At 44.3% G+C, this 16,876-nt stretch overlaps 1 protein-coding gene across 1 annotated transcript in view; it reads right to left on the bottom strand.

The window, feature by feature from the left end:
• The window catches only part of LOC124775603 (proto-oncogene tyrosine-protein kinase receptor Ret-like), a 110,209-nt gene that overhangs the window by 51,615 nt on the left and 41,718 nt on the right, over nucleotides 1-16,876 (bottom strand). Inside the window, exons 6-7 of the mRNA XM_047250434.1 lie at nucleotides 12,982-13,105; nucleotides 2,785-2,899 (exon numbers count right to left, since the gene is read on the bottom strand). Of these exons, the coding sequence (XP_047106390.1) occupies nucleotides 2,785-2,899; nucleotides 12,982-13,105 (239 nt within the window). The remainder of the gene's footprint in view (nucleotides 1-2,784; nucleotides 2,900-12,981; nucleotides 13,106-16,876) is intronic.

The following is a 16,876-nucleotide window of genomic DNA, read 5'->3' as shown; positions in this document are numbered from 1 at the left end:
AATTTGGCGAATTTTTGGCAAATACTGACGACTTACATAATGTTTGCAGCATACAGAGATCATGACGTTTGTGGCTGGTGCTATGATGTGATGATGGTGCTGGTGATGAATAGAAAAACTAGTTCATGATAGAGATGAAAAGATGTTTGCAGCAATGAAGAAGTACAAGAAGCGTGTAATACTGAACTGGTGGAGGGAGGGCGGGGGGGGGGGGGGGGGGGGGATTGAGGGCTGATGGCACGAGACAGAAACGATAGGAAACGTTAGGATACGACTGCTATGGAGTATTTTAGACTACAGTTGACTACATACTGGGAAACAGCAGCGAAAGGGATAGCATACTGTAGGCTAAAGTTGGTTATATATTGAGATGGATTTCAGGGTTGGATAGCGGGAGTTGTTTGAAGTTCTTGCGGGAGGGGATGGACAAGGCATAACGGTGCATGAAAGTTGCAGTATGAATGTAATGGTGAGGCAGAGTACCTGGACTGAAAGTGAGAAGGTAGGATATGTAATGTTGGTATTGGATTTTCGGGTTTGAAGTTTCACTGGGAAGAGAAGAAGTTGTGGGGAACTGGACGAGTCGATGCAGGATGCAAGTTGAAGAAGGCAGGGAAGTGAGGAGAAATGCATATCTTTCGAGGCTTTCAAAGGGTCTGCAAACTTTGGGGTCAACGGAAATCCAGGGAGCGTCGGCATACATTAGGATAGGGTGGATGAGGAATTTATTGGTGAGGACGTAGGCAGGAGGATGTAGCCCACTTAATGCGTGGTAGTAGTTTTAATAGGCTTCAGGCTTTATCCCTTTAGCTGCTACAGACGTGCTCTCTGAATTTAGTGCTGAGGGCGGCTTCTCTAAGGACTGTACTGGTCGCCAAATGTTGGTACCTGTGCTGAGAGACGGCTTTCCTGCCTGCATAAAATTTTTATCGTCCGATTTTTCGAAAAATATTAGGTGACAAACTTGCACATCTTACAACTTGATATCTTCACCCGATAAAGAACTGAAATTCTTTTCGTTGTCCGTCATACTTACTGCGCTGCATCAAATTAAGTAAAACATTTCACGGAATTTTAAAGTGTTTGCAAAGATAAAAACGCACTGCATAAACTTTGCGTACGGTTGATTTTAGCTCATATATTACAGTAAATGAAATGTAAATAAGATATTTAAATATTACGAGGGTTATTCTAAAAGTAAGGTCCGATTGATTGCCAAATTGAAACCACAGTGAACATCAGAAATGTTTTACTTGTAACAATTAGCTACACCTTTCAGCTACTTCTCTACGCAGTCGCCGTTCTGACTTAGACTTTTGTCATAGCGTTGTACCAACTTTTCAATAGCCTCATCATAGAAGGCAGCCGCCAGTGCTTTCCGCCAATTCTCCACGCTGGCCTACACCTCGTTGTCTGTGTCAAAATGTTGTCTTCAAAGACAGCGGTTCATGTGACCAGAGATGAAACTCAGGGGGAGACAATTGCGGACTGTATTGTGGGTAATCTAACATTTCCATTTGAAAACGATGCAGGAGCATCTTCATTGCCCCTGCAGAATGCGGCTGAGAATTGTCGTGAAGACGAAACAGCACGACAGTTATGTAATGTTGGCTGCATAGCTTCAGGCGAAATTTCTCACCAGACCCTCGTACTTGGCGGCAGACACTATTTTCTAGACATCTTTACGCACTCACTGCGAGCTCAGAAATGAGAAGAGCGACGTGATGCTAACTGGGGTTATACTAGAGACACTACCCAACACATCTGTGCAAAGCTTTATCGGATTTTCATAGTCGTTTCCATTTCGCGACCGATCGGACCTTACTTTTGGAATAACCCTCGTATTTAGTTGAGAGCGGAGTGATGGGCGACCATTCAGGTCCCTGCGCATCGCAAATCATGTGCGATTCAAGGTATCGAAGCTATTTTTTTTCAAATGATAGCACACAATGAGGCACATATGTTCTGTGATGAATACTCGAAACTTTTTCATTCACCGAGATATGGAAATAATTCGTCAACAGCAGGGAGAGGTCAACGGCTCTGGACTCATACAGACGACCACACCACTGTAGGAAAACCCAAACGGTACGCGTCTACACATCCACAGCACCTGAGGAAATACGTAGCAGGATGTGTATACACGTCCACAGCAGCGAAAAGGATTGTAGGCTAAAGTGGGTATATATTGAGACGGATTTCAGGTTTGGGGGCGGGGAGTTGGTTGAAGTTCTCGTGGAATTGATGGACAAGGCAGGTAAGGTGCAGTATGAAGCAGAGCATCTGGATTGAAAATAAGGAGGTAGGATACGTAATACTGGTATTGGATTTTCAGGTCTGAAGCTTCACTAGGTAGAGGAGATGTTGCTGCAACTATACGAGTCGGTATGGGATGCAAGTTGGAGACGGCAGGAAAGCGAGGAAGAACTCATATCTGTCGAGGATTTCAGGGGACCTGCAAAATTTTGGAGCAGGGAAGATTCAGGAAGCACTGGCATAGGTTAAGATAGGGTGCATGGGGGGTTTATTGGTAAGAATGTAGGTAAGGGGGTGTAGCACCAAGGTATTGCCTGTAGAAGTTTTAATAGGCTTCAGGCTTTATGCTGAATAGTGCTGTGGTCACACGGTCTTTGTTGATTTTGTATTTGGGTACTGCAAATTGTTCGTTTTGTTTCTGAACTGTAATTCGATCGCTTTGGTGTCGATTATTTGTGTTCCTCTCCACGCTGTCAGGGGCTTACTCTAGGCTAGCGCTTAGATGGTGCGCTGGCTGGCAGTCCTCACCCGTGACGCCGGCGATGTCGATGGCCCTGGCGCGCAGCACGCGGCCGAACTCGCCCTCCCCCAGCGTCTTCTCCAGCAGCAGGCGAGAGCGCGGGAACTCCCACTGCGGGTCCACCTGCAGCACAGCCGTCACACCCCGCGACGCCAACTCTTAAACTCGGTTATAGGAAGACACGTAATTTGTTGCACTAATCATAAGGTATACTTATTTATACATTGCCGGAAAAATCCTCAAAGACGGTATTCAGTGACACCACAGTATAATATGAGTGTATTGAGGGGTTGTAGTGTTGGCAATTCATTCGTCGCAGTCATCGGTTATCGGAAGGCTCTCAGGGGGCCTATCTGAACACCATCTTTTGGCTAAGTAGGCAGTAACTGTACTGAATTTAGAGGTGAACAGTTTTTGCAACATTGATTCTAGGTTACACTCATGCCCCACCGAGGTGTAAGTACCCCTGTTGGACAGATCCAGCCGTTTGAATGGAGTCGCTCTGTGGGCCTACGGGAAGGGGGATGGATGTATGGACGGATTGGTCTTCGTGTTGGCTGCAATGTATCGGCGATCTGTTGCTGCCTGTGGAACACTCCCACAACTGTAGGTCAGGTTCTGGACGTCTGTGGCAGCACAGATGCACGTGAAGATCGACGCAGTGTGCGAGCAGCGGTGGCCGACTGAGTATAATCCAGGGACAAATCCGGGCACATGTTGCGCCCATTGTGCCAACAGCGACCGTTGGGAACCGTCTGACTGCAGCTGGATTACGATCACGTGTGCCACTGGCCAGGCTACAACTCACTGTATGACACTGCCAAGTATGGCTACTCTCGTGTCATGAAAGAGTTGACTGGAGAGTGCGACGGTGCTCTGTTGTCTTCAGTGATTAGAGTAGGATCTGTCTGTACGTGAGTGACGGACATACACGTGCATGGCGCAGTACTGGTGAGCTGCTTATGCCAAAGTACATTTACCCATCCCACACACATCCTATCCCAGGTGGTATGTGTGTGTGTGTGTGTGTGTGTGGGGGGGGGGGGGGGGCGGGGGGGAGAGGCATCAGTCACAACTCGCAATTGGTGTGTCTGCAGGGTACTGTAAGCAGTGCCCACTACATTGCACAAACTGTTATTCCTGTGGTACTGACATTTCTTTGACAGGAAGGCGATGCGCTTTTTCATCAGGACAGCGCAAACGGCTGCTGCGACGACATGCACTCTCTGTGATGTAGAACAACTTTACTCTCCAGCAAAATATCCAGATCTCATGTCGATTGTACTCGTTTGGGACATGATGAAGAGGGAACTAGCTCTCCACGGCCTGCAAGGACCATTGCGCAGTGCAGTAAAAGGCACGATGGGATAATTTGTCGTGGGGTGCCATTCGGCAACTTTACGATCGTTTTCGTGCGAGAATACACGCTTGCGTTGCGCCAGAGCGGGGATAAACCGTGTATTGGTGAGAAAGTTTGGGTACGCTTTCCTGTGAGGTGTGTTTTTCATTTGGTCTGAATTTGTTATCATATACTCCTACAGTGATGAACTACCTGTCACCTCACTTGTCAATCAAATGACCTTTGTTTTGAGGGTGCTGCATTTTTTCCGACAGAGTATATTTAGAGGCCGGCCGGTGTGGCCGTGCGGTTCTAGGCGCTTCAGTCTGGAACCGCGTGACCGCTACGGTCTCAGATTCGAATCCTGCCTCGGGCATGGATGTGTGTGATGTCCTTAGGTTAGTTAGGTTTAATTAGTTCTAAGTTCTAGGCGACTGATGACCTCAGAAGTTAAGTCGCATAGTGCTCAGAGCCATTTGAACCATTTTTTTTTACTTGAGTTTCCTAGGTAGTAAACATTACAATTTATATGGTATGTGGGCAGTATATAATAATAATAATAATGGCAATATGTATGGTAATCTATATTTGGAATTTTAGAAATGTCATTTGTATTAGCATAGATACGCAGTGTCTCGTCAGTCTTAATGTCTTAACAAGTAAGTGCAAACTCTTTAAAATGTACTCAGGTTTGCACTGACATCTCACGATATTAAGACTGACACGATACTGTGAATCTATCCGGGCGTGCTGAATAATAATACCTCCCAGTTTTTATGTGAAAATTCTTTAGTATTTCCAAATAAAACAAACGTTATTAACATTCTACATTTTTATTTTTAATGTACACATTGTTACAGCTCTCTGCCGCTAGAGGGCTCCAAATTGTAGCGTGTAACATGCCGGCGAGCAATATGCCGGCGTACAATATGCCGGCGTACAATGTAATTACGTCGGTGCATCAGAAACAGCGTGCTGTAATCGAGTTTCGAATTTGATGGTCTCGCCCACAAACGGCGTGCCCACTCCGTCAGTAAGACAGGCGGGTGCTGCGGCATACGCAGCAATTCGATTCCTTGGTTTCACTGTCATCGGCTGCCCTCCATATACTCCCGACCTGACTCATCCGATTTTCATCTGTTTCCAAAACTTAAAGAACACCTTCCAAGACTTCACTTTGATAGTGGACGAGGAGGTGCAAGCAGAAGTGAGGTTGTAACTTCGTCAACAAAACCAAACATTCTACACTGACGGTATCAACAAACTGGTCTCTCATTGGGAGAAATGTATTCGTCACAGGAGTGATTTCGTTAAGAAATAAATATGTAGATGTGAAGAATAAAGATGCAGAATGTCAGTAACATCAGTTTTATTTAAAAATCTACATAAGATATTCGAAGGCTTTACATTTGAGCACGCTCTCTTATATATGTTGGTCCAGGGAAAAAATTCATGTAGTCGCAATTATTTGTATAGTTGTAGGAGATAGTGTCATAAACAACACACTAATAACCTTGACCAATGGAGTTAAAGATCAAGTTCTACGATTTTCTTGAATAACTCGGAAACCGAAGCTTATACCGAAAATGATTTCCTATTCCAAAATTAAACTGCATTGAACTTCCTACAAAACATGTGGTATTCAATTTTACTGTAGGTCTAATAGTTCCCTCATTGCAGGGAATGGAAATAATCGCAAATTATTAAAAATATTGTTTTAATTGTATGAAAGTGTTTATCTTTAAATGAAGTGGTTAAAAACCAATATTAAATGTGTGACCCACATATAAGTGCAATACAGCCGTATTCCCCCCCCCCCTCCCCCCCATGAACCATGGACCTTGCCGTTGGTGGGTGAGGCTTGCGGTATCTGTTGAGAAGTCAGACAAACATGTGGTTCCTGAAGAGGGGCAGCAGCCTTTTCAGTAGTTGCAGGGGCAACAGTCTGGATGATTGACTGATCTGGCCTTGTAACACTAACCAAAATGGCCTTGCTGTTCTGGTACTGCGAACGGCTGAAAGCAGGGGGAAACTACAGCCGTAATTTTTACCGAGGGCATGCATCTTTGTTGTATGATTAAATGATGATGGCGTCCTCTTGGGTAAAATATTCCGGAGGTAAATTAGTCCCCCATTCGGATCTCTGGGCGGGGACTACTCAAGAAGACGTCGTTATCAGGAGAAAGAAAACTGGTGTTCTACGGATCGGAGCGTGGAATGTCAGATCCCTTAAACGGGCAGGTAGGTTAGAAAATTTAAAAAGGGAAATGGATAGAATAAAGTTAGATATAGTGGGAATTAGTGAAGTTCGGTGGCAGGACGAACAAGACTTTTGGTCAGGTGAATACAGGGTTATAAATACAAAATCAGATAGGGGTAATGCAGGAGTAGGTTTAATAATGAATAAAGAAATAGGAGTGCGGGTGAGCTACTACAAACAGCATAGTGAACGCTTTATTGTGGCCAAGGTAGACACGAAGCCCACGCCTACTACAGTAGTACAAGTTTATATGTCAACTAGCTCTGCAGATGATGAATAAATTGATGAAATGTATGATGAGATAAAAGAAATTATTCAGGTAGTGAAGGGAGACGAAAATTTAATAGTCATGGGTGACTGGAATTCTAGAGTAGGAAAAGGGAGAGAAGGAAACATAGTAGGTGAATATGGATTGGGGCTAAGAAATGAAAGAGGAAGCCGCCTGGTAGAATTTTGCACAGAGCATAACTTAATCGTAGCTAACACTTGGTTCAAGAATCATGGAAGAAGCTTGTATACATGGAAGAACCCTGGAGATACTAAAAGGTATCAGATAGATTATATAATGGTAAGACAGAGATTTAGGAACCAGGTTTTAAATTGCAACTTTTCTAGGGGCAGATGTGGATTCCGACCACAACGCTTTATTGTGGCCAAGGTAGACACGAAGTCCACGCCTACTACAGTAGTACAAGTTTATATGTCAACTAGCTCTGCAGATGATGAATAAATTGATGAAATGTATGATGAGATAAAAGAAATTATTCAGGTTAAAACTGAAGAAACTGCAAAAAGGTGGGAATTTAAGGAGATGGGACCTGGATAAACTGAAAGAACCAGAGGTTGTACAGAGTTTCAGGGAGAGCATAAAGGAACAATTGAAAGGAATGGGGGAAAGAAATACAGTAGAAGAAGAATGGGTAGCTTTGAGGGATGAAATAGTGAAGGCAGCAGAGGATCAAATAGGTAAAAAGACGAGGGCTAGTAGAAACCCTTGGGTAACAGAAGAAATATTGAATTTAATTGATGAAAAGAGAAAATATAAAAATGCAGAAAATGAAGCAGGCAAAAAAGAATACAAACGTCTCATAAATGAGATCGACAGTAAGTGCAAAATGGCTAAGCAGGGATGGCTAGAGGACAAATGTAAGGATGTAGAGACTTATCTCACTAGGGGTAAGATAGATACTGCCTACAGGAAAGTTAAATTGATGAACATCAACAAAAGCAAAACGACGATAATAGAATGTAGTCGAATTAAGTCGGGTGATGCTGAGGGAATTAGATTAGGAAATGAGACACTTAAAATAGTAAAGGAGTTTTGCTGTATGGGGAGCAAAATAACTGATGATGGTCGAAGTAGAGAGGTTATAAAATGTAGACTGGCAATGGCAAGGAAAGCGTTTCTGAAGAAGAAAAATTTGTTAACATCGAGTATAGAATTAAATGTCAGGAAGTCGTTTCTGAAAGTATTTGTATGGAGTGCAGCCATGTATGGATGTGAAACGTGGACGATAAATAGTTTAGACAAAAAGAGAATAGAAGCTTTCGAAATGTGGTGCTACAGAAGAATGCTGAAGATTAGATGGGTAGATCACATAACTAATGAGGAGGTATTGAATAGAAATGGGGAGAAGAGGAGCTTGTGGCACAACTTGACTAGAAGAAGGGATCGGTTGGTAGGACATGTTCTGAGACATCAAGGGATCACCAATTTAGGGCAGCGTGGAGGGTAAAAATCCTGGAGGGAGGCCAAGAGTTGAATACACTAAGCAGATTCAAAGGGATGTAGGTTGCAGTAGGTACTGGGAGATGAAGAAGCTTGCATAGGACAGAGTAGCATGGAGAGCTGAATGAAATAAGTCTCAGGACTGGTGACCACAACAACAACAACAACAGCCGTATTAAGGGATAGATTGTGTTCTGGGGTGTAACAGGGTGGGGGAGGGAGAGGGATGTGTGTGGTAGAAATTAGAGGGAAGGCTGGTCGCCGGATTGTGTTCACGCAATTCACTCTCCATAGGCTTGCAAACTGAAGACGGAGCAGGTGATTCCCCACTCCATCTACCCTACTACGTCCCAATAAACAACTAAAGGGTGTTTCACAAAGTTACAACGACCCTCCACAACGTGCCTCATGAGGCACTTGCGACACAGTGCTTATTTTCCACAAAACGCGTTAGCGCTACATGGAATGCAGATAGGTCGCACTAATAACACTAACGCTAGAAACGCGCACGGACTAAATCTACCTAAATCTCTGCACACTGTCCTACGCAGCAAGAGGAGAATTTGATTCTCGTTCACCCCATACACCAGTTCCTCCATTACGAGCGCTGCTCACTTTTAAATTTACAGACAGACTCTATCCCCCTCCCCCCCCCCCCCCCCCCGCCCCCTCCCCGCAGCATTTAATGTTCAGTAATCTTATGCGACGAGGAAACTAAACAACTACACTGGGCACACATGGGTAAAGAGTGGAGTTGTAGATTATTAAATGGGTACTTATTTGCAGTTGCTAAGTGAGCATTTATGTAAAATACACTACTAACAATAGCTGAGATGTGTTTGTTTTGGGAGTTTGATGTTGTCAGTGACCTATATAGTGTTGGTGGGAAAGAGATTGGGTTGGTAAATGTGGCACCTTGCCGCTGTCTACCGTTGAAATCGTATTGTTAAGTCACTTGGCGGAGTATTAATGAATGGTTAGAAAGCTACTGCACTTCACTCATCATTAATTGTGTGACTGGTAGACTGCATATATTTTTCGATTCAGTAATTACTAACACTTATAGTGTGGGATGCACTGAGTGGATCCACTTAACACACATCCACAATGTATCTTCAAAGATGGGTGTGAATATGACTGATGGAATCGGACTGATCATGTTCAAGTGTGGAGCGGTAATCTACTGTAATGCGTTGCTTGACTTATGATGAAATATCAGAAGTTCTGTAACATCTAATGATCTACTTCTGTTTCAGAGTGAGACAGTTTAAACCTATGGGCCTCTTCAGATGTTGGGAGAGCTGAGGCAGTGGTGATGCATTTGATACTCCTCCTGTTACGAAAAATATTCTAGATACTGATAGTGCAGACATTGAAATCGACATTGTCGAATGCATACTGACAGCATGTTACACTTCGGACAGGCTCTTCAGTGTTGCAGACAGCTCCAGCTGTTGAGCCCACTTAAAAACTCTAAATAAGTAGTCATTTAAAACAATGGAAAATACATCTGTAATATAAACATGTGATCAGTGCAGTTATTTTGTGTACTCACACAAGAGAATTGGGCACGAAATATTAATGAAGTATAGTCTGTCTGTAAACTGAAAAGCGAGCAGTGTTCATGACGGTGGGGGGGGGGGGGGGGGAGTGGTGAATCTCAGAAGAACACTACAGCTGCTGTACAGGATGAACGAGAATCAGTTTCTTCTCTAGCAGTGTAGAGTAATGTACAGGGAGTTGCGTGCATCCAGTACACATGTATTTCTTGCCTTAGTGTTATTAGTAACTCATAAGTGAATTCCGTGTAGTGTCAACGCATTTTATGGGAAATAAACATTGCGTCGCCAGTGAGTCGTAAGACACGCTATGGAAGCTCGGTGTAGCTTTATGAAACGCTCTGTAGTTGCTTCTTGGGACGTAGTGGTGTAGACAAACCTGCTCCTCTCCAGTCTGCAGGTCATTGAAGAGGGAACTGCATGAACACAATCTGGCAACCAACCTTCCCCCGCGCTTCTACCACACACATCCCCTCCCCTCCATCCTGTTAAGCACCTGGAACACAATTTATCCCTTAATAGGGCTCTACTGCACTTCCAAGAGATACACACATTTAATATTTGTTTTTACTCATTTCATTTAAAGGTAAATATTAATTTTATGTATTAAAACAAGATTTTCAATAATCTGCAGTTTTTCCATCCCCAGCAACACGAAAAAATTATTAGCCCTACAGAAAAATGAATAGGACCCTTTTTTGTGGGACAGTTTCGAAGTGGGAAACATTTTCGCTATAAATCGCGGTTTTCGAGTTATACAAGAAAAACATAAAAAAGTGACATTTAAACGCCCACCTCAACTAGCACCTGATCTATGATATTTCCGAACCGGGGCAAAACCGTGACAGTGGCGCCCATCCCTCCCTCCACCCTCTCCCCCCCTCGAGCGTTTGAGACATGACGTCAAAATTTTAAAAAAATCGATTTTTCCAAAATGTGTTCATTTTCTAGCTCACTTCTTTCCGAACAGTTTGATATATATAACATACGTATTAGACTAAATGTAAGACATGTTATCTGGTCTTAAAAGTGTGCCAATGTCCAATGCCACGCCTCTTCACATAGCATTCTTCTGTCGCTTGTCACTGTACTTCGCTCTGTAGAATTCAAACGAGTATATTTTATAATTGACGCCATCAAACCTATATTCAGGACAGTGGAAGTTAAAATGCCCTGTGGTGCCTCTGCTGCTGCTGGTCGGCCGGGGCCGGTATGTCATCCTACCCTCTACCTCCCCTCTTCAAAAAAAAACTCACAGTTAATATTGGGTGGGATTATTTATAACCGGGAGAATAAGAACTCTTCAGCAAATTTGCACTCTTTATTGCCTGTTAGCTAATAATTTTCTCTTTTGTGTGACGTAAAATAAAATGTAGGAAACAGTAAACCAGTAAACACAAGAGACAAACTAGACAGTACACATTCCTTCAATCCTTAGGTCCCAGCATTTTTTTCCTTGCTATTCTTGCTACAGCTTTGTACTGCGTGCTTTCCTTGTGCGAAAGAATGCATTACCTCACCAAAGCCTGCCAGAAGTTTTGCTAAATGAAAAATCAAAATGTCGTTGTCTAATACTGAAAAAGCTTTTATATGAATAGTACCCGAGACTGGTGTGGTTCTCCATTTGATTACATTTATTTTGTCACCGTCTGCTAGATAAGTACGCCTTTCTAATATTGCACACTTGTAATATATACCAAATAAACGAGACTGTTTTGGTCCAAAAGGACATTTTTATGTACCACATTTACATAAACAACACGACAGAATATAATTTATTAAGTACCAATAGCAAATGCCTATTAGGCCTACTACAAGCAGAAAGTTTTGTGTTAGAAAATAGTTTCACATTTCTCAACCATTAGATCGAAAAGCAATAGTACGAAATTTTTATATAAATTTGGTATCGTCATATTCTCCCATATAATTTGGGGTTTCCTTTCGTTCCTCGTTCTGGCAAACAATGTCATCGCTAATTCTGTAACTATTCTTGACATTGTCAAAACTCATTTTCCAGTAAACTTCACTAATGCGAGTATCACAGGTTCAGTTATCCAGTGTCTATGACTCCGGTTAGGCCTTATTACGTGTTCGTACAATGCGTTTTCCACGCTAGTTAGAGAATAGAACTTAAGTGGCTGCTAACCGGGAACTGTACAACTGGCCCTTAGTAGTGCAGCGATTTGGCAAAAATTTTCAGTCAAAATTTCACTTTCTTGAATACACCGAGAAGATAATACGTAATCTTTCTTACCTGTTATTCCTGTTAGTCGTTTATTTTGAATCTGGTAGTCTGAATCTATGGGTTTCGCTAATAATTGTGACAAGGCTGTTCATTCCCGCACCCAGTTAACCACATAAGCAGCAACCGACATTGATTCGTTCTGGTTGATTTGGGTCAGCTCGTACAGCCCCATACACTTTTGTCTTCGGAAAAGCTTTTTATTTCTAGATGTGTCGGGTATTCTCGGCAGAGGCATCACGCACACAATGCACGAATTCAAAAATCGACTAATGATTCGTTCAGAAATCAACTTATAATATGTTCAAAAATCTTTAAAGACCAACGGGGATGCATTTCAAAACCATATGAATAATCAATAGACCAATGTGCGCTGGATCCTAAGGGCTTTGTGAAACAAGATTTTTTCTCTTCACGAATATGAATTTGGTGCCCCTTGAAATCGTCGCCGAGGGCAGATACCCCGGTTTGCTCACCCCCCCCCCCCCCCCCCCCTCCCCGCCCATCCTTCCTAGACCCGGGCCTGACCTCAACACTCACAATCCATTGGTCAGGATTTTCAGTATGTTGTTCATAGCACTTCTTCCTACTATTGTACAAAAATTAGCGACTTCACGAATTTCCCCCCAAAACAACCTTTTTTTGCTCTGCGTTATGTTGGACTGATTCAGTTTTGCTGTGTGAGCCGTTAGACGCTGTGTGGCATATTCCCTCACTCACTACCAGTCTGAACACGATTTTTGGATGCGTTGCGGGTTGCATAAAGCCTATCAGTAGTGGCAGCTGAATCACCTTGTACAGCCACTTTATTATAGAACCTTTGAAAATGGCGTAACACTGAAGCGCGTAAGGTGTACCAGAGTCAATAGAAGTTGTGCCACGACTTTGGTGTTGCTGTAGTGCAACTAAACGACGGCGATATCTCAGAAAGCATTTACACAAAATATCTCTAGGGCTGTGATCTCTTTGAACCGAGGCAGAATGTACGGAAGCCGTTACTCCAGTTAGTGCCATTGTCCCGAACACGGATATTGTGCAGAAGATGTGGTAGCGACAGGAAAGTATGTCTCACTCACCGGCGGTCGGGCCTCGTGCGCCAGGAGGCGTGCGTCGTGCTGCGCTGCGCTCTGCACGTAGTCGGAGGCCGTGGTTCCGCCAGCCGCCGCCAGCTTGCGCTCGCGCTGCAGCCGGCCGCACCTCCTGCAACACAGACCGTCTCGTCGCTGCGGTCATCTCGTAGCCAAAGTTGAAAGTTCCTCAAATAACTCACAGGAATGTAGCAACGCTGCAATGTCCTCGCCAAACCCCGATATTTCGACAGGTGAACATAACTTAATTTTCGAGGCACAAAACGAAAAGAGATCGCTGCGCATGGCAGCTTAAAAATCTCAGTGGGCACGGCAACTGCAATCATGAATCAAAAGGCGGCGTACGCAAAAAGACCAATGTACACAATAAACAACTAACACAACCACGCAACAAAAGATGACCAACGTCAGACGTTATCGATAGTGAAATAATTAACAATATATAACCAAGTACCGCTAATTCTGCCCCTCTGCTGTTTGACCAGGGCGAGTAGGATTCCTAGCAGAATTTAAGTAAAAAATTTCTCAATAACATTATCCTAGTAACTGGTAGTGCACGCCAGGATCACTTTATTGTTACATTCCATCAAATGACACGTACCGAGCTAATTTTCTGCAATCGATGAATTGCACGGTTTTGTAAGCGTGTGTGTCGCTTCTGCTCTACACGCCTGTCTTCCAAGGGCCTGATGGCCTGACTGGTATATAACATGCGACAACTGCAAGGGATACGGTGGACATATGCTTTACACAAACAGAGAACATTCCTTACATTCCCTAAAGGGGCTCTAATCCTGTACACCATCCAATCAAAAATTCCAGGCACTGCTATGAAATGCGGAATAGATCACCAAATTCTCGAGAGGCTGTTCCACCAGTACGAAAGGAGGCGAAGGAGGTTGGGAATATTGCGCTGTGATCCCAGTTAATTATATACGCCTTGTAACATCCTTCCTTCAACAGCATCCTACTTACGTCATAATCAAGCATGCCTGCTCTCCCATCTTTTACCCCGCTGCAGGTGTGCCTCAGGGCTCTGTCCTTTCAACCCTCCCACCCCCTCCTCCTTTCCATGCTGTACACTGCAGACATTCCCGAATCGCCATCCCTAACATACCTTCTGCAATATGCTGACGACATCTCCTATCTAGTCACTCATAACATCCTTTAACTCTACCATGCCTCCCTCCTACGCCACATGAATCTTCTGGTCGAGTGGTGTAATATATGGAAACTTCAAAGTAAATCTACAAATAACCCAAGCCACCATCTTTGGTCGAACCACTCGGCGTTTATATAGTCCACATTTCCACCTCTCCAACCACAACCAACCCATCCCTCTACGACAGTAAAGTATTAGTACTAGCTATCGACAGAATAATAACTTGGAACGCACATCTCCTTATCATACAACACAAACCACGAATCCGAATAAAACGGCTAAAACTACCTGCAGGCCGCACTGCGATCTACATCCCTGTACCATTACCCTCCCCTATAAGTCCCTCATCCGCCCCATCATAACCTACGCCAATGTAGCCTCGATCTCTGCCCGGCCAAAATTCTAAAACTCCCTTGAAATCCTGGAGAGAGATGCACTCCGCCTCGCCTTCAGCATCCGCCTATCTTCCCCAACTCGCATCCTGTTCCAACTCATCCACCTTCCCACACTTTCTTCTCTTCCTCGAGCACGTTCGGACCCGATACACTGATCACAAAACCCAGTTCCAGCACCCAATTTCCCGCCCACTAAAACCAATCCAGGTATCCTGCTGCGCCACTACATCCACCTTCCATGGACCTCCATGCCTTTTCCATTCTCTCCCTTCGGAATTTTAACCAACACCCTCTTATCAACGATGAAATCAGGCCCGAGATATTCCGCTCTTTCCAGCTTTAAACACGACGCTTTACCTCACACCATCCTCTCATTTTCTCCGTTCCCTTCATTCACCTTGCTTTCTTCTAGTCGCTACCTGCAGGGCCCCATAGTCATACTCACCTTTGCACCTCCATCATCAAAATTTTTTCATGTGTCGCCCAGGTTCACCATTATACTATGTCATCATTCACGATCATCAGTGATTATATTTTAACTGAAATATAAAATAATCAAACGAGTTTTAAAAACCATCAATATTTTCCATCTGTGTGTATTTTACAAAATACTAGTTTATTGTCACTCGTTTTCATGTAAAAATCGTCAGTATCGTCCACCTAAGTATTTTTTCCAAAATCGTCAGTTGTTGTTACCTTTTATATACTTCAACGATCTTTAAACACAGTTTATGCAACCTTTGGTTGAAGAGCGGTTTTTATCTGCTGTCAGCTCGTCCCCGTTGTAGGGAACTGAAATAACAGTAAGTAAAAAAATCGTGTTGCCAGCAGAGCTCAGATAATTGAACATACAGTGACACAGAGACGAACGTGTTGTTTACGTGCACAGCTGAGGCAGCTGTCTCGACCACACCGGAGTCGAGTGATCGCCCCACCAGTGACCTCATCGGCCGCTACGCCGGAGACGGACTTGGAAAAGTCAGAAGGAACATCAGAAATGATGACTGGCGCCCGAACTCGGATTCTGAGAACGGATGCAGCACAGATTCAGTCGAAGAATCCATGGAATTAGAGGTCTCAGTCACGACCTCCAGATACAAATGGAGTGACGCATTAACCATCAGCAAGGCACTTCAAACTGCTGCAGCAAGCGACGGAGGATTTACAAAACTGCCACGGATGAAGCAGGCAAAACCGAGAAGAAGTGTGCAAACACCGTCGATAGAGACAAAAAATACCCTCGTCACATTGCAAGATGTTCGCAACGTAGCAGTCCTACAGCAGCAGCGGCAGTATTCACGACAACAAACACAGGAGCACCACCAGGAGATAAGTCTATAGTTCTCCAATATGCGGAAAACTGCAACACCTTGTATGATTGGCTAAAACAGAATCTTCAACAACCTTTCACTGCCAAACAAGCTGGCGGTGAAAGGTTGAAGCTACTCTGTACTGTTACCGTCGATTATGTAACACTGATAATCATGGCGGAAATGAATGGCATCCTCACTTCCCGCCACGAAACCGAAGATCATTAAAGAAGTTATAAGGGACGTTCTAAAGCAATGGCTCATGTCGAGGCGAAGGAAGCACTTGAAGACATGGGCTTCGCCACATCAATTGTGGACTATGAAAGCGTTACAGAAGCAAATTCCCTAACACTGGAGACCAACAGGAAAATCTTCGACGTGACGTGACTCTGAGCATTCACTGTCGGCGTGGAGGAGTTACAGCACGCATAGGACCATCGTAGTGCTTCGGGTGCCAGGGAACCTACCACGTAGCCCGGCACACCGTTGGTTGGTTGGTTGATCGGGAGAGGCGGCCAAGCAGCGAGGTCATTGGTCCCATCGGATTAGGGAAGGAAGTTGACCGTGCCTTTTCAAAGGAACCATCCCGGAATCTGCCTGAAGCGCTTGAGGGAAATCACAGAAAACGTAAATCAGGATGGCCGGACGCGGGTTTGAACCGTCGTCTTGCAGAGTGCGAGTCCAGTGTGCTAACCACTATGCCACCTCGCTCAATGCAGGCACTCCGCCAAGTCACCGAAGTGCGTGAAATGTAGCGGCGGCCACGACAGTCGGGTATTCCCACAGTCAAAGAAAACTGCCACCAAGTGCTGTAACTGCGGCGCCCAGCGGTACAACTGGTTACAGGGGCTGCATCACGTACAAAAACACACTCCAGAGTGGCCTCGATCCGAAGACCTTGCAGCCCCCGAATAGGCACGTCAAGCAGCCACTCCGCAGCCCAGCCTCCAGCGGCAATTACAACCGGATCGTTCACCTCTCATGGAAGTTCAAGCTGTCATAAAGGTGAATGGTGG

Source organism: Schistocerca piceifrons, chromosome 2 (genome assembly GCF_021461385.2).
Source record: "Schistocerca piceifrons isolate TAMUIC-IGC-003096 chromosome 2, iqSchPice1.1, whole genome shotgun sequence".
Lineage (NCBI taxonomy): Eukaryota > Metazoa > Arthropoda > Insecta > Orthoptera > Acrididae > Schistocerca > Schistocerca piceifrons.
The sequence above is the reverse complement of the archived record's forward strand: the minus strand, read 5'-3'. Positions and strand labels throughout refer to the sequence as shown.